The sequence below is a fragment of the Psammomys obesus genome, unplaced genomic scaffold (genome assembly GCF_907164565.1).
Source record: "Psammomys obesus unplaced genomic scaffold, mPsaObe1.curated_primary_1811, whole genome shotgun sequence".
Classification (NCBI taxonomy): Eukaryota; Metazoa; Chordata; class Mammalia; order Rodentia; family Muridae; genus Psammomys; species Psammomys obesus.
Genome location: NW_026585504.1, coordinates 65,939,403 through 65,958,058, shown reverse-complemented (window position 1 = coordinate 65,958,058; position 18,656 = coordinate 65,939,403). Strand labels below are relative to the sequence as shown.

The following is an 18,656-nucleotide window of genomic DNA, read 5'->3' as shown; positions in this document are numbered from 1 at the left end:
AGCTGATGATGATGATGATGATGATGATGATGATGATGATGATTATTTCTTTTAAAAGCTTCATGCTCAGCCAGGCGGTGGAGGCACACACCTTTAATCCCAGCACTTAGGGGGCAGAGGCAGGTGGATCTCTATGAGTCTGAGGACAGCCTGGTCTAAAGACGGGGTTCCAGGACAGCCAGAGCTACATAGAGAAACCTTGTCCTGAAAAACCAAGAGAGAAAAAAAGCTTCGTGCTCAAATTATTAAGACTGAACTGTGTGGAAAGAGTGGTTGGCACGGAAGACCTCATTTCCCTTAAGGATGCAGCGGCCCCAGCAAGGATCTCGTGCTGGGACATGGGCACTGAGTGCTCATCTGAAGGTGATCTGCAGGCCGTTCCCACGAGGTCTCTGTGGGTAATCTGTACTGAACACTTTTCTCTAGGTCACTTCTAAGTCTCCACTCAAAATGTTCATGTGGGCTTTCAATTTCCAATTCCAGAAAAAAAGATCCAATTATTGCCAAGGAAAAAGTTCAAAGGCACGTACTTTTTCAGCTAAGGGTCCCTAGAGTCACAGCCCCAGACAGCTGATTGTCTAGTTAGCCTCCGCAGCCATCTTTGGTAGCGTTCTGAAAGGCAGAGGCCGCACACGGATACTCACGGAACATGGTGTAAAACTGCTGTGGGTTCAGATTCCATTTCCCCCAGGGGGTCTTGTGGCCTTTCGACTGGGCGTAACTTGCATGATTGAACTCAGGCTCTGTTCCAAAGGAGTCTAGCACCCGCAGCATGCACCTGCAAGGAAAGCTATGTGTCAACTGTGACCGAGAAGCTGTATGGTCGAGTGAGACAAACGGACAAACCCTCGAAAGTAAAATTGCCACTGGGAGGAAGCGTAGGTCTTGTTTTCTTACTTGTTCATTTTGAGTTTATTTTTACGCCTCTGGGGGTTAAACCCAGTTCCTCCTGCAGTCTGACTGAACTCTCTACCTCTAGGCGACACCCCAGCCAGGTGGTTTTGGAATCACATGCATGCCAATCATCCATGCCTGCAAAGAAGGCCTCAGCCACCCAGGCAGACAGAACTGGCCGGCAGCTGAGGGTGGCCCAAACACCAGTGAAACAAGCATCCAGGAATGCTAGAAGGGGCCTGCAAGATTCACCGAAGTGGACTTAGCCACCCGGGTAGGACTGGGCATTCAGTAGGTGCCTAATCAGTGTGATGAAAGAAACAAAGTCCCATCACTCTATAGCTTTTACTGTGCTTAGAGCATGGGGCATGCTTCACGGCTTTCAGCCTCTGCCAACTTTCCTATCCCTTAACTCTAACATTTGACTTTGGGTGACACCTGTGCTGTAGCTACAAGGATCCGCTTCGTGCTAGAAAGGCACTCTTCACACTGGTATGAAGCACTGGTATGCTGACGATATTTGAAGGCAGGGTTTGGGGGAATAATTAGAGATAGATGAGGGCCCATGATGCCATTAGTGGTTTTAAAAGAAGATGACTGGAGACCCAAGACAGAACTTTGCACAGTAGGCTATGGTCTTCTCTGGATGGGGGCTATTCCATTTTGGAGTTTTCAGCCTCCAAAAGTGAGAAATAAATTCCATTCCACAGTAAACAAGTCTGGCTCCAGTATTATGTTGGAGTAACACAAAACAGAGTTAAATCTCATTTACTAGGCGGGGTAGCTTTTATATATATCCAAGTATGATATAATAGGATTTGACTGCTAGATTGGCTGGAAACTGACACAGTACAATGGAGCCTCATTGGTCTATTAAACTGAGCAAAACCTGGCCCGCTGGTTATCTTGGCATAGCTGTGAGCCAAGAATTGGTTTATATTCTTTTCTGTGCCTGGGTATGTGCCTGTGTATGTGCATATGTACATAGATGAGAACAAGTGTGTGTGTGTTGGTCAGAGGTCAACTTTAGGCTATCATTCTCAAGGCACCATCTACCTTGGCTTCTTTTGAAACAAAGTCTCTTGCTGACCTGAAACTTGCCAAACCGGCTAGGCTGGCCAGCCAGGGAGCCCTAGGGAGCCTCCTGTCTCTAACTCCAGTGTTGGCGCTGCAAGCATGTGCCACCGTATTCAGCTTTGCCATGTGGGCTCTGAGGCTAGAACACAGGTCCTGGAACACGGCAGAACATTTCACTGTCTGAGCTCCCTCTAAAACATGACAGAGGAAAATTCCCTGAAGCTCACTCACATTTCCACCATGGAAAATAAAGTTTTATTGGAACCTGACCACACTCCGCTGTTGACAGTCTGTAACTTGGTGACTGTCCTCAAGCTGTGATGACACAGCGGAGAAACTTCAGCACACATTCTCCTTGGCTGCAAAGCCTACTCACAGGCTGGTCTCTTACAAAGGACACCCTGACACAGGCGGATAACTGGGAGGAGTTAGAGAACCAGTTATAGGCCGCACTGATTTAACTGCTGACTCTTAAAGCATGTAAACTAAGCTCATAGGGGTGGTCAATGGGGTCACTTCTGTTTGCTGTTGTCCTCTGTCAGTAGACTTCTGAGCAACTTCCACTGGATCAATACACACTAAACTAAATAAAACTAAAGCCCATGTTTAGGACAGATGATGGCAACACCTCTAAGAACTCTTTCTCTCTCTTTCTTCCTTTTCTCATTACCAGAAAGCTATTCAAAATTTTTATAAATTTTCACTTTGATGTAAGATCCTGAAAACAAAACAAAATGAAACCAGAGAAGTCCAAATGCCAGATTACATCCTCCAGGAAGTATAAGTGTCAGTTGGAATCTGTGTGTGCTGGTCTCACCACCATTTGTCTAGACAGAGAGAGACAAAAGGGAGGGAAGGGCACCACCACAGAGGGAACTGCGAGCTAGCCCTGGGACAACGTCCTCGCTTGGCTTCTTACGTGGCTTTCTTGGAGCCGCCTCAGCACAATGACAGGCCTCCCTTTTGGAAGTGCCTATGTTCATGTGCACACTTGCGTTTGGCCAGAGGCCAAATTCTGGTGTCGTTCCTCAGAAGCCACATACTTGGGAGGCTGAGACGGGAGGGCTTCTAGCTCAAAGTCCTCCTGGGTTACACTTGGCTACATGTGTTAATATTTATGCCATTGCTTTGGATGCCCCCTGTGAGTCTGAAAGTCCCATCAGGAACCTTCTAAGGATTTAAACATGTCTTTGCTCCAATGCCAAGGCAGCTGACCAGCCTCTATCAGGGACCTCAGAAACAACGCCAAATGACTCCTAGAACATTCTTGTCACTCAACACCACACTACAGTGAGAGAGAAAACAGAGACACAGGGCCTGCTTTCTAGCTGGAGTCTGGTGTGAAAGCTGGCATGCTGTAGGCCTTTGTATCTCACATTCTTGCACATCCTCAGTGCCCGGCAAAGGACTGCTGTGGAGCAGAGGTCTGTGGATTCTGTAGTCATGCTAGAGTACACTAGCAACACCAGCATCATCAGTGTTTAACTGAATTTCTTAGGTTCTCATGCAAATTAGAATTTACAAGTATTTTTCCAAGGCCAACAGACCTAGAGGGCTTATTGCTCACTGAAAGGCCTGATCACACCACAATATGAAACACAGTCCCCATCACTCACCATCAAGCAAGATGAGCACAGTCTCACAGCTTCTTTTGTGTATGTGTGTTGTATATGTGGGTGCATGTTCCTACATGTGAGCACATGTGTATGTGTGTCTATGCACATGTGTGATTTGTGTGTTTATATGCACTTCTGTAGTGTGTGTGTGTGTGTGTGTGTGTGTGTGTGTTTGTGCATGCATGTAGGCCAGAAGTTTCTTAGCAGCTCTCCATCTTATTTTCTGATACTGGAGCTCTTCATTGAACTGAGGACTCACTGAGTTGCCTAGAGTATTTGCTCTGTCTCCATTTCTCCATGCCGGGATTGCAAATGTACACCACCATGCCAGGCCTTTTGTGTAGATACAGTGACCCAAGCTCAGGCCTCACGCTACACAGCAAGCATTTTGTGTGGCTACAGGGATGCTCAGGCCCCATGCTGCATGGCAAGCATTTTGCCAACGGGACTGTCTCATTAATGCCTGTGAGTGCTCAAGGATGACCTTGAGCTGCCAATGCTCCTGTCCCAACCTTCTGAGTGCTGGGATTACAGGCAGGCAGCACTACACTTGGTTTATTAGGTGCTGGGGGTGAACCCAAGGCTTCATGTGCAACAGGCCAGTGTTAGACAGGAAGCTCTCTCCCTAGAGGCCTCTTCTCATGTTTAAAGGGAAGGAAGTAGGCGAGAAAATTTCTAGGAAGCCTGCCTGTCATTTGATAAAACTGTAGCTTTGTCACAAAACAAAGACTGAGGGCTAAAGCAGCAATAGGCCTCCTGCTGTTTACTGCTAATTCAGACCATTACTAAAGAGAGAAGAAAAACATTATGCACATCTATAAGCCCCGCGAGATGGAGCATTTACACACAGCAAGCACCAAATCCCGATCAACAGTGACCATTTTAATAACAACATGGCCTTTCTTAATTGACCCAAACCCCACCACTGAGAAGATCTTCCCATCTAAACAGCCCTTCTTAATAACGAGAGCATGAGAGTCTATGGAGCCCCGGATTGCACGGTTTTCTTTGCATGTTTTCCAGGTGTCTACAATTCATACGATGACAGAAACAACCCTGACTTTCTTTCCCCAAGGCTGGCTATCACTTAGGAAAGAAATCATGTTTATAATATGGCTTATTAACCAAGAAGAAAGACGGCTCTTTCTACACATCTGAGAAAAAAGTGATGGATGGTGATTCATGAAGAAAAAAATAAACAAATAAATAATAGGGTATCTCCAGAGAGGATTATTAACCAAAGGGAAGGTCTTCCCTGATTGTGGGTGGCGCCATCTTGTGGGCTGGGGTTTCCAGGCAGAAAACAGAAGAAAGAGAAATCCTGCAGTCAAGACATTCTCTCTGATTCCTGACTGCTACAATATGAGGATATGAGCTGCCCTGCCACACTGAAGGGCTGAAGCCTTTGACTGAAGACTGAAGCCTTTGAAACCATGAGCCAAAATATAACTTTCCCTCTCTAAGGTATCTTGCTCAGGTATTTGGTCAAAGTGACAGAAAATTAACACAGGAGACCACATCAAAAATGTGTCTATTAATCACAATTAAGAAGCAAATGAGTGAGGCCAGCCTGGTCTACTGAGCAAGTTCCAGGACAGCCAAGGCTACACAGAGAAACCCTGTCTTGAAAAACCAAAACAAACAAAGAAAGAAAGACAGACAGAAAGAAAGAGGAAAAGAAACAGAAAGGGGACTGGAATGTAGCTTATTTGATAGAAGGCTTGTCATATCCAGCATGCATGAAGCCCTGGGCTCCATCATATCCTCAGCACTGATAAAATCAGTGTGGCTCACAGGACACTTAGTCTGGAGTAAGCTGGGCAGCTGCAGAAACAATAAGAGATTTTGCCTCATCAAGGTAGAAGGGAAGATCAACACTCAAAGGCTGTCCTCTGACCTCCACATATATGCTGTGGCATGCATATACGCACACTCACACAAGCATGAATGCATATACACATAAATAAACAAACAAATAAGAAAAATTATTATTTGATTAAATGCATGAGATCCTCTTAGGTACACAGAGAGGAATGTCAGGCACTGGGGAAGATAAATGAGGCTGTTGGATACCTGCTTTTTCTCTTTTTCTTTTTTTGAGACAACGTTTCACTATGTAGCTCTGGCTGTCCTGGAACTTACTATGTAGAGCCTTGAATTCACAGAATTAAAGGTGCGTGCCATCATGCTTGTCTGGACACCTGTTTCTATTCTCAGAATATCAATATAAATAATTAATAGCCCCAGGAAGCATATAGTCAGTGGGAGTAACCTGAATTTCATTAGAAGTACACTCCATAAAGTTCAAAAGACAATATTTAATTATCCTTGAACGACAAAACTACCAATCCAGGCCCTGTTGGTGAATGGTCTTAGGTAGTACTTACTGGTAATGAACCCAAGATGGTCCCAGAGTTTTCTTAAATTGCGCAAGTCCCACAATATCAATATAAATAAGTTCAACAATTCTGTCTCCTACAGTCGGACAGCCAGACCGGTTTCCAACAACCTTCTTCATAATCCTGGAGTGGGGCAAACGGAAGAAAAGAGAGAAAAAAAAAACAGCAATAACTTTAGAATATGAAACCAGGCATATGTGACAGGTTAAAATCACAATTCAAGTTCCTATAAAGATAATGGCTGATGATCCAAGCCTGTCTCAACTTTTCAGAGCCCCCATTCTGATCCAGGGAAATTAGATGCTGGTGTATAAACACAACTTGTGAGGTTCAGGAGGCTGTGTTATCCATCTCCACTGTGGAGCAGACATGAGAGAGCTAACCTGAGTCATCTCTCTGAATCTTTGCTCTCATCACCCTTCAGATGGGGGGAGGGGAGGATTGAATAGTGTGCTGAAATTTCTTCCAAATTCAAATACTCTCTCCTGGAGAGGGGCTCTTTACAACTCAGGAAATGAAACCTACAAGGTTCAGGAAGTAAATGAGACTTGCAAGTCTCAAGAAGCTCCTGAAACACAAGATTCTGCAAGGTTCTACAGGCAGTGACAATGGCTTAGGAGAGAAGATCCTCTGGCCAGCAGAGCTGCCTGGCGGCCGTGCAGGGAGCTTGAGGGACGCAGCTTCAGTGAGCTGCCAACCATGCTGGGGAGGGCTTTTTAGTGGTGCAGCTGCCTTGAGTCACCATGTTCCTTCTAAGTAACCCCGCATTCACAATCCTTGTTAGGTAACCCGATAAACTCACTGGGTTACCAAGCTAGACTTGGGTGGAACCATTTCTTTCATCTTTCATTGGAGCCCTACCTGAGGTGATCAGATGCTCATATGTCCTCCGAAAGATTCCACAGTGAACACAAAAACCTATGACACTCTCTCGCTTTCCTTTGTATTTCCTTAACACCTTCAATTCCCAACCTTTCAGCTCTAGTAACTCCCTACATAGTCTCACACGGTCTTGACTGACTCATTGTAGGACTGGCCCTCTGGAATGGATGTTCTTGTTATCTTGTCTTTCAGCCAGTGACCCACCCTTCTCTAACCTGGCATCCAAAATGGCCCATGTCCTCACAGAATGACATCGTATGTGACTGGTATGTGAACTTGACTAGTCAGAATAGGTCAAAGTGTAACTGACATGTACCCAGAAACCAGTCATCACCTTCACTCTGATCCCTGCTCATATCCCACGGTTATACCTGACCAATTTACAAAAATCCCACTTTCAAATAACATGAGTTACAAACTGCCGCCACGGTCTGTACACAGTCTGTGTCTGGTCCCTTCTGGCCCTTCTACAAAAGTCAAGCTCTACTGAACCAATTTCTTCTGAAGAGCTGGAAGACTTCCTGTGAAAGGCTGGATAATAAACACTTTCATCTTTGCATAATCAACAGGGTGCTGCAGGATGAAAGCAGCTACGAGTTGAGTAACAGTGAGTGTGGCTCTGTGATCAGAAGATGTTGACGAAAACATGCTGGGAGCCGGCTCTGGGCTGCTGCTGATAGCTTATACCTGGGGTCTACTTGTTTGTTGGTTCTCAACCTCGTCTGAGCCACAGAACCACCTACAGAGCATCACAAAATGCTTATGCCAGGAAACTTCCAAGTGTATGACTTCATCACCCGGGAATGTTCTGCCCCACGATTTTATGGAGATCCCCAGCTCTTGAAATAAGTAAGATGAAAAGATCCCTAAGTGATTCTAATGAGCAGCAGAGAATTGGGGCCATTTCCCAGGGTTGCCTCTACAATGCTCTTTTAAATTAAAGCACATCTGTGGATGCGGCTCGGTGGGTAGAGCGCTTGCCTAGAAGGCAAACTCCATTCTCAGCACCACAGAAACTGGGTGAGGTCACCATACCTGTCATGCACCGCTCAGGAGGTGGAGGCAGGAAGATCAGACATTCAAGCTCATCCTCAATAATATAGCAGATTGGGGGCAAGCCTGAGTTACAAGAGACCTGTCTCAATGTCCCCTACCTCCAAAAAACAGTACATAGAGCCCTCATCCCAAATTCACAAGTCATTACTGACTTGCCCTTGACCATCAAGTGAGTCTCTGTAATACTCATGCCTGATACAGCTTCTCTAAGGTCCGTTCTTGTGTGGGTCCTGACAGTCCTCCATCTGTTCATCTGCCTACTTCCCACTCACTTCCACATTCCTTCTCTCATTCCTTCAACAGCCAGAGTACCCTAGGCACTACGTGTAAGTGTGAGGAACACAGTGGTGAGCTTCAATCTGCAGCACTCCCTGTACTTACATTCTAGCATGCACACCTCAATTAGCATTAACAGAATTGCAATGAGTACGATTATTATTTAATGCAGCAGTTGTGATTATCGAAAGATCGGCAGCTTAGTCACAGCAAACTGGTCATCTCTGCAGGCCCAAGTTTGAATCCCAACCCATGGAAGGCAGACAGAGTAGCTGCAAAGTGAATGACTTTCTAGGTCTCACGTTCCACATATTTTAAAGCAAGCAGGAAGGCAACAGGAGGCAGCCTGGTAAAGGAAGAGGAGAACTGGTTGAGGTACATCCAACCAGTTGAAAGAGCAAGGGAAGGCTATGCTAAAAAGGCTGCACAGAAGTCGGGTACCAGGTTCAAATCCAGGCACCCCCTACATGTTACCTCTTCATGTTTAGTCTGAGGACAGTTTCCTCAGCTCTGAAACACAGATGGCAAAGGCACCTACTTCCAGGTACTAAAGTTTAAATGCAATACAATGTTTGGGCTGCCAAGGTGCTTCCTTGGATAAAAGCATTCGCCTCTCTCCCTGGAACCCACCGAAGGAGAGAACTGACTCCTGAAAGTTATCCCCTGACCTCCTCACACACCGTGGCACACATCTGCCTACATACTCACATACACACAATAACAAACAAAGCAAAAAAAAAAAAAAAAACAAAAAAAAAAAAACACAAACGTGTGGAACACACAGTAGGTGGCTCACTACAGTTCCAACAGCTGCCGTCAGGGCTAGGGTGAGGCGGAAGAGGCACAAAGCCTGCCTGGCACACACAAAGCCCAGGGTTCCACACCGAGGGCCAAATAAACTGGACATAGCGGTGCACACCTGTGCTCCCAGCACCGGGGAGATGGAGGCTGAGATCAGAAATTCAAGGTCATCCCCAACTACATATATTGAGTTCAAGGCTGGCCCAGGCTACACAGATCTAGTCTCAACGTGAGAAACAGCCCCAATCAACAGGATTGCTAGCATAATTCTTGGTATTTCTGCTGTAAGCACCCCTTTATCACGGCGCTTGGCATCTGGGAATCAATAAAAGATTGCCAAGATTATCTTCAGACATTATTGCTTTCAGCTCAGCTTACTGCCGACAACCTAGGCGAGTCAACGATCTAGCGAGAACAGGGTAGAACATATATGACCCTCTATCATCTCCACTATCTCTAGGCTGTCCTCCCAAGGGTTGGCGCAGCAACATGATGACTTGCATGCTGGATCAGAAGTTTCTGCAGGCAGTTTTCTGGGGACTGTGGGGACCCCAGCTCTCTGTTTGGCCAGCTGTATCAACTGAAAAGGGCCTGAGAGGGGGCGAGAGCTGGAAACAAATCCCAGTGGGATGAAAGACTCAGGGAAGAGAACAGACTGAGCTGGAAGTTAGCTAATCGAGAACGGGTTGGCTCTGGGCTTTCGGGAAATCCATTTTACTCATATTAAATTATAAACAGGAACTGGCCCTGTTTTAAGTTTTGGAAAGCTCGATGTTAAGCAGGGAATAGCATGAATTTTGGCAAGAGGCAGAAAATTAGGCCAGTTAATAGTCTGGTGCTGCAGATGCTGGAAACACCTGGAATAGCAAAGACTAAGCGCTGTAGCTTCAGTTTTCCTAGTGTTCATTTATGAGGCCCAGGAGCCTGCAGCGCCAATGAAAACATATTATCCTTTTCATAATGTATGAATTTAGCTCCCTCAAATAATCTTATCGCCTGTTTAGCGAATTATCACTCTCATTTTCCTCCACAAGAAATTGTTCGCTAATGGAGGGGCTTTACAAGTTTACTATATCGTTTTTGTATTCTGATTTTCAAATTGAAAAAGTAATTTCCTCACTCCTTGAGCTCGGCCAGTGAGGCTGAGATCCGGATGTCATGGCCCAGCAGATACAGCGACGTAATCAAGTCACTCCACTGAACGAGTTCACCAAGAGGGCCGCCGCTGAATGCTGTCTCTGCAATCTTGAAGCCTGATTCCTTGGTCAGGAGCCCCAGGTGGACAAGGATCTAGAAAACAGAGGAAACACGTACTGACTTCTGGAGCCATGTTCAAAGTCCACGCTAACACACTGTGTGCACCACAGAGCAGTCAGCCCGCTCCAAAGGAACCACTGGCGTCTTGGTATGGGGCATGACATTTTTCTAGAGGGTCTAAAACAAAGAAGGAAATAATTTTCCACTGTTTTAGACAAATAATAGAACTGTAAGCTACCCTTGGTAGAACCACAAGTGCAACTTATAGCCAGATTATCCTGGTTTTAAAAAATGGAATCTGTGGCTGGGTCAGTCAGTAAAGGACCTAAAGAACAAACATGAGGACCTGAGTTCGAATCCCCAGATACAAAGCTGTGCATGGTAGTGCATGCTTGTCATCCCAGTGCAGAGGAGATGGACATCCAGTCCCAGGAGTCTTTCTTATTCGCTGCCTTAGTGTTGGGGTTAAAGGTATGTACCACTACACCTGGCTTCTACGTGCGATCTGGGCAGTTAATGCAGGTTAATATGGCCATGTGACAAGCATTCATCGTACCAACTGAGCTCTCTCTGTAGCCCAAGAGTCTGTTGCTTAAGCAGACTCTAATTATGATCTGAGAGGTTAGCTAGGTTTTTAAATATAAAACCATGGAAATGAGCATATTTAATGTTTCATTGAACTTGGGTCTCTGACTGTCTAACCAATCCAGCTTGGCTGTGGTGAGCGAGTTGCAGCTGCTGCCTCCATCCTCTGGCCAGAATCCTAACAACCCCTGGTAGCTTTTCTGTTGCTGGGTATGAGGAGATGCTCTAAGCTCATGAAGTGTAATTTCCATCTCGGATCTTAATGAGCCATTTTCCTAAGAACCACTTTCCCACCTAGTGAAAAAGCATTTAGAGATCAAAGGCCAGTTCTCAAGGGACTCTACATAATTGCTATCTGGAGCCTTTTCCAATGGCTGTCAATAAGAACTACATTTTTCCTCAAAGATAAAAGAAACTATGGGCTCTTACTGGTAGTGTCAATTTAAACCCAAGGCTATGTTAATACCTTCAGATAGTATCATTCATCTTTCGCTGGTTATATACTGTCTCCTAATATGAAAATTCTACTTTGCAAAGACTGGAGCACAGTAAATCATTTTCTATAATATTCACAATGGATCTAGAATAAGATTATCAATTCTTCTGCATATGACATGATGGAAGTGTAAAAGTTTTCCAAGCTCCCTTTGTTCAGTTTACTGCATTCTACAGAAATGGAGAGCAGCTCCCGTTTGGATGCATCAAATCTGGGCAGATACGCCATCAGCTTCACTGCTTCCTTTTCTTTGGGATTTTCAGATATGTTTTTATTCTCTTTTAAGAACTGAAAAGAGATTTTTTTTCATACAATATAACCCAATGAGGGTTTTCTCTCTCCCAACTCCTCTCAGGTCTTCCCCACTCCCCCCCCCCCAAGTCCACACCCTTTCTTTCTTTCTCATTAGAATATAAACAGGAATCTAAAAAATAAACACAAACTATTCAAGATAGGACAAAGCAAATGAACAGAAAAAAAAGAGAGGTATGGCTTTTAAAAATTAAACTTTCACACTATATAAATGATTCCAGCATCACATCAAAACATGAAATCCTGAGAAGTCTGGTTTTTATGCCTGCTCCGTCCCCTCCATTCCTGACTCTCCCTTCCTTGACCACTTGATTTTTCTCTTACTGTGGAAAATACGCAGAAATAACACAGTGGTCGCTGTCTTAACACACACGGTTAGAAGCATCTCCCCCACGGCTATCTCACTTCCGGTCAGTAGTTCTAAAGCGTATGTATAGGTCATAGTGAGTAAGATCTTTTTTTGTGATTTGTGAGTGTGTGTGCGCATGTATGTGCATATTCCTGTGGGATCATGCGATGAAGATGGCTACATACCAATCTATTCCTTATGCTTTTGAATTATGTGCATTAAGATGTTGAACATTATGTTAGACTATGCCTATTTTTCTATAGTGAGAAAAATAATTAAATGGTCAAAGAAGCAAGGAAGGAAGGGAGAGAGGGAGGAGGGAGGGAGGAGAGGAAGGAGGGAGGGAAGGAGAAAGAGAGGAAAGGAAGGAGGGAAAGAGGAGGGAGGGAGGGATGGAGGGAAGGAGGGAGAGAGGGAAGAAAGAAGGGAGGGAGGGAGGAGGAAGGGAGGAGGAAGGGAGGAGGGAGGAGGAAGGAGAGAGGAGGGAAGAGGGAGGGAAGGAGGGAGGAGGAAGGAGAGAGGAGGGAAGAGGGAGGGAAGGAGGGAAGGAGGGAGGAGGGAGGAAGGAGAAAGGAGGGAGGAGGAAGAAGGAAGAAGGAAGGAGGAAGGAGGGAGGAGGAAGGAGGAAGGAGGAAGAAGGAAGGAGGGAGGAGGGAGGAGAGAAGAGGGAGGAGGAAGGAGGGAGGAGGAGGGAGGGAGGAGGGAGGAGGGAGGAGGAAGAAGAAAGGAGGAGGGAGGGAGGAGGGAGGAGGAGGGAGGGAGGAGGGAGGAGGGAGGAGGGGGGAGGAATGAAAGCCCCTGCCAGTCCCACTTTCTGCTCTTGGCATCAGTTCAGTCACCATCCTTGCTCTGTGTATGTGCGGTGAGTGCGGGCGTGTACGCAGGGCCGTGTGTGCCTGTGTACACATTCACAGACAACACAGGAAGACAATGGACGAGAGAAAAACAAAAACACCTCAACATGGGCCAAGGAGAGGCTGAGCGGATCTACCTCCATGGGACATCATCTGACACATTACATCTTTTTTCATCTTGTTTCCAAGCAAAATCTTTTTTTTTTTTTTTCTTTTTCTTTTTGTTTTCAAGACAGGGCTTCTCTGTGAAGCCCTGGCTGTCCTAGAACTAGCTCTATAGACCAGGCCAGCCTTGAACTCCTATCTATGTCTGTCTCTGTCCCAAGTGTTGGGATTAAAGGCATACACCACCCCACCGCCCGGTTGCAAAATCAATTTTTATAGGAAAGCTGGCACGTAAAGGAACACAATTAAGAAACTCACTTTCTTCCGTTTTCTCTTTTCAAGGTTTTGTTTCTCGGCCAGTGACTTGATCGCTTGGATCCACGCATCAGCCATTCGCCGGATCCGAAGTCTCATCCACCGGAACTCCTCGTGTTTCTTCATCATGCTGTAGAGAATGTTAAAATCTGTACGGATTTCCGCCTAGGGAAGAAAGAAAGAAGGAAGGAAAAAAGAAAGAAGGAAGGAAGTAGGAAGAAAGGAAGGGAGAAAGGAGGAAAGAAAGGTAACAAAATGGACAGAAGATTAAGATGGTAGAAAGCAAAATAATTTTCATGACATTTTAAAGCTGAGAGCCAGTAGTCTTGACTCTGCATGGCACCTACTCAAGGGTCCCCAGGGTGGGTGCTGGCGAGACGGCTCAGCAGGGAAAGGCCCTTGCCACACAGCAGACAACCCCAGTTCAATCCCTAGGACCCACGTGGTGGAAGGAAGAGAAGTGATTTCTGCACGCTGTCTCTGGTCTCCACATGCTCAGTGTGGCATACATGTGCCCATACATGCACAGACAGTTAAATAAGCATCATTAAGAAACACCTGAAAAGGCAAGAGCATCTAGGACTGCAGACTGGGACAAAGGCCCCTGACTGATGGTTTGTTACAAGGGGCATCATTAAAATCAGAGATTGAGAGAGTTGGTGTAGTCGCGGTAAAAGCTGAGCTACACAGACATGCAGCTTTTCACAATTAAGACACCTGATGAACCTGCACATCCCCTGTGACAAAATTTATTTGTGTCTCGGAGCTGCCTGCTAAGCAGCTGACCACCAGGAAAGAATCAGCAGCTCCAACAGGCCGGCCAACCCTTCGAGGGTCGGCAGAGGACCTCTTTCCCCGAGAGGAGGACGAGAAACCAGTGATCGCTTTCTAGCTTAGTCCTGGTCCACAGCAACAAAATTTACGATCTTTTAATGAATTTCAAAAGTTACTGATAGTATTTGGTTCTACTGTAGCTGAGTACAATTTGAAATTCGGACTAGAATAATGCTTAAGGAACAGGAAGCACACACACACACACACACACACACATACACAAAATTCTGTATACTGTAGCTGGAGCAGTGCCCGATTAGAAGATGAAAAATGATAATATCAGTTTTTATTTCACCAGATGCCTCAAGCATAGCAAATTCATCTCTTAGTAGTCTCCATGGCTCATTCTTAACATGTGTCTCCCTTCTTGTATCAACCATCCCCACGGTCTACACTGGAGTCCAGACTCTGACCATGGAGCCTTCCTCCCAGCTGCCTGTTTGAGTGCATGGAGATTTAGTGGAACACAGCCATGCCCTTCATTACGTATTATCCATGGCTGCTCTCTGTGTTAGGACTGCAGAACTGTTAGTGAGATTAAATGTCTAGCAAAAAGGAAAATATTATCCTGCCCCCCCCCCCCCGCCCCATACACACACATCCTGAGACAGGGTTTCTTTTTCTAACTTTGACTGTCCTGAACTTGCTTTATAGAGCAAGCTGGCCTCTAACTCACACAGATCAGCCTACCTCTGCCTCCCCCAGTACTGGGATTACAGGCATGTGCCACCTGGCTTTACTATCTGGCTTTAATTTTTTTCTTGTTTATTATATTTTCATTTCTTTAGAATGTGTGTGTGCATGTGTGAGCATGTGTATGTGTGTGTAAGTTAGAAGACAACTCGCATTGGTTCTCTCATGGTGCCGAGTGGGTCCTCAGGAATCAAACTCCGGTCTTCAGGCTTGACCCTAGGTGCCTTCACTTGCTGAGCCATCCCACTAGCTCTATTATTTTTGCACATGATGCAATCTCAGGTAGCTCAAGCTGGCCTTGAGCTCTCTGTGTAGCCAAGCACGACCCTCACTTCTAATTCTCCTGCTTCTACCGCCTGTAATCCCTGGGATTACAGGCATGTGCCACCATATCCTGTCTACATCGTGTTGCAGGCTGAACCCAGGGCTTCTTACACTCTAGGTAAGCACGCTACAGTTACATCTGAGTTACATCCCAAACCCCTACTTTTACAGAAAGTGTCTGCTTTGGGCTATGGAGCAGACTCAGTGGTTACGGGCGCTCTTGCAGAACAGCGGAGTTCAGGTCCCAGCATCCATGCCAGGCAGCTCCCAGTCATCTGTAACTCTAGTTCCGGGAAATCTGGTGCTTTCTTGCCTCTGTGGGCTCCTGCGTGTAACGGTGTAACTAACTCAGGCAGGCACATGCATATGCAAATAAAAACACTAAAAAACAATATAAGATTTACTAGTCTGTGTTCTAAAGAAAATGCCCAAGCTTTCGAGACAGCATCGAAAGGTCTCCAGAGTCCTTTCCTATCTTTCTAATTTCATCTTCTACCCAGCTTATCCAAACCTATGACCCTGCCCACCCAATCTTGCAGTATGATACGAAAAGACCAACTTCCCATAGAGACATGCCTCTCTCTCCACACACCGCACAGAACACTGCTTGTCCTTTTACATTCAGCTTGTCATCTTCTGTATGGAATCTCCCCTGACCTCCACAGCTGAACTATCTTTCCTCATTAATCTTCCTTAGCAGGCATTAGAGGCTGGTGACAAGCCTGGTCATTATTTACAGCCAGTCCCCTCATTAGATCACCCAAGGCCTCCACATTTGGCAGTGGAGCTCATTCTTTTCTGTGGCCCATCATTTAGGAACCTTCAGAGAACCAACCACTCAATAAATAAATCTGTGCTAACTGGTCTCTGATTTGGCCAGCCAGACCTGAGATTTCAGCTGGCACCTCTAAAAGATGCTGGGTGTGTCACACAGCATGTGACCTAAACACACAAGCAGAAGAAGACTGTTCCAAAGTAATTTACCAATGAGTTATGATCAGCTTCTTCATAGGGATTTTTTGCTCTCCAAGGTAAACGAGGACACCAATTTTCAACCTGAAAAAGATAAATCAGAAACACTAAGTATACTGGTTCATCTTTCAGTGGACACATTCGAACAGAGGGCTAAGAACCATTCCCAGCTCACAGGAACACAGTGTTTATGCGGATATTATTAACCAGATATTAACCAAACTCCTGTCCACGTGCAGGTGCCCTCTCAGGTGCAGAAACCTACAGCCAAGGTCCTAGGCAACACCTGTCCCAAATGACAGCGAGTCCTTCCTCGACTAATCCTTCCTCTCCCATGGGAGGAGAGAGGTGTCCTGGCAAAAGGTCAAAAGATTCCAACCCTTCTGCAGGATGGCAGTGTGCAAGAGTCACCGAGAGCCATTCAACGAATGGGCAGGATGATCTGTGGGGTGCTCAGGTGTGTCTAAAGGGAACACATGGCATTTTGGCCACAAAATTAACATCTCTGATTTGAGGATCAAGAATGCAAACCGTGGTTTAATGCTACCTAGTCAAGGTTTGTTTGCTTGACATGGTCCCAAGAAATAAGGTGGGTAACCCAGGCCCGGTGGTTCACACCTCTCACACCAGCGCCAAGGATGTGAAGGCAGGGGATCAGATGTTCTAGATCCGCACCGGCTATGTAATAAGTTCTAGGCCAGCTTGAGTTACACAAGACTCTGTCTCTAACAACTGCAAAACGAGTGGGTGACATATCTGCCCAGTGACCTAACGAGAGTTCTTCCACAAAGTGATGTCAGCACACAAAGTGTGTCCAACCAGCTGAGGTTGAGGCAACTTCAGGTTCACTCGAGAACCTCGTAACTGAATTACCTCTCTCTCTCTCTCTCTCTCTCTCTCTCTCTCTCTCTCTCTCTCACACACACACACACACACACCTCACAATGCTAAGCAAGTTTATTTCGTGTGAGGTTACATTCGTGGTTCTCTCAAGTGTCTGTGGCTTACAGGTTCGGGCTGAACACACATGACAATTGTTGGGAGAAGGAAGAAAGAAAGACAGAAAAGTACTGGATTTGTAGAAATGTCTTCAAGAAGAGACACCAAAGAGAGTAATTAATAATGAATAGGAAGGGGCTGGAGAGATCCTAGGAAGGGGCTCCAGCCACAGCTCAGAGGTTAAGATAGACTTCTGCGTCTGCAAAGGACACAAGTTCAATTCCCATCACCCACACGGGGCAGCTCACAAACACCTGTAAGCCCACTCCAGGGGATCTGACACCCTCTTCTGGCTGGCACAGGGGCTCATCTCACATGCACACACTGTATAATATATGCATAATTACACTAAAAACTCTAGGAAAGGAGAAGCAAGACGTCCATTTTGTGACACTAACACTTGGTCTGTTGACCAAAAATAGCTACGGAATTTCAGAGACAGCATGGTCACCCCTTTATGAACACACACAGCACTGTCAAAGATGGCTTAAGAAGTGGCCCTGGAAAGCATTGCTCTTCAGTCAGGGAGACAGTAAGGCTTTAGAAAGGGGCATCTTTTGGGGGTCACTGAGTCAGGGGACCACAGCCTTGTGGGCTGGCAGATCATTCAGACAAGAAAATCTATCTTCTAGGTCTGGGTGGGTTTGCAAAGAAACATGCCAGTTTTGGTAATCTAGAAATTACTCATAATGCAAGGTGATGTTTACTGGGACCGAAAATAACTGGCCATATTTGCATAAAGCCATCTGCTACGGAAAATGGTCTGAAAGCAGCTGAAGCGAGGGCAGTGGGGCTTAAAGAGTGGTGGGAAAAGTGAATTATTCTCTTTTCTTCTTGTGGAGTAAAATTAGCCTCCTGTGATGTTTGTGAGTGACGGTGGCCACTCAGCCTGCCCATGGGGAAAACTGATGCCTTCACTCAGAAAAGAAGAGCATGTGAACCTGCCTCGGAGGCCCGCAATCTAAATTACTGCGGATCTCCAACAGTCTGATCATGAAAGGCAACGGACATGGCTCCACAACTCAGAAAAAAAGAGCAGAGAAGAAGACCGACAGCACAAGGCCTCAGCAGGTCCCAGAAACCCCACACATCTGTGCTTCCTGCTTTTAGGCCAGATTCCTTCATTTGGCACCAATTAAATAAACTTCAGTAAATGGACTCAATAAAACATCCCTACGAGGATGTTTATAACACGAAGGCCTCAGATGGGCCTTGGACTTGATGGTTAGACCTCCAACCATGTACACACGTGTGTGCGTGGGCGCACACACACAGGGCACGGATGTCAAGAACGCTCACAAATATACAACCAAGCTAATTTTTAAAAATTATTTTATCTTTATCCTCTTGACTACATTCGTGTGGGTAGTATATGTGTGTGCTCTGTGTACGCACGTGTGCACGCAGGCGTGTGCACGTGGAGGACAGAGCTTCCAGCACTGTCCACCTTAATTTTGCTGTCTTTTCCCTTCTTTTCTTCCTTTCTTTCTCCTTCCTTCTTCCTTCCTTACCTTCCCCCCCCTCCTCCCTCCCTCCCTCCCTCCCTCCCTCCCTCCCTCC

The 18,656-nt window shown here is 45.9% G+C and overlaps 1 protein-coding gene across 1 annotated transcript in view; it reads right to left on the bottom strand.

Moving 5' to 3' along the window:
* Positions 1-18,656, bottom strand: part of Mgat5 (alpha-1,6-mannosylglycoprotein 6-beta-N-acetylglucosaminyltransferase) — a 275,296-nt gene that overhangs the window by 79,712 nt on the left and 176,928 nt on the right. Inside the window, exons 7-11 of the mRNA XM_055602025.1 lie at positions 16,110-16,181; positions 13,278-13,439; positions 10,122-10,291; positions 5,975-6,109; positions 645-778 (exon numbers count right to left, since the gene is read on the bottom strand). Of these exons, the coding sequence (XP_055458000.1) occupies positions 645-778; positions 5,975-6,109; positions 10,122-10,291; positions 13,278-13,439; positions 16,110-16,181 (673 nt within the window). The remainder of the gene's footprint in view (positions 1-644; positions 779-5,974; positions 6,110-10,121; positions 10,292-13,277; positions 13,440-16,109; positions 16,182-18,656) is intronic.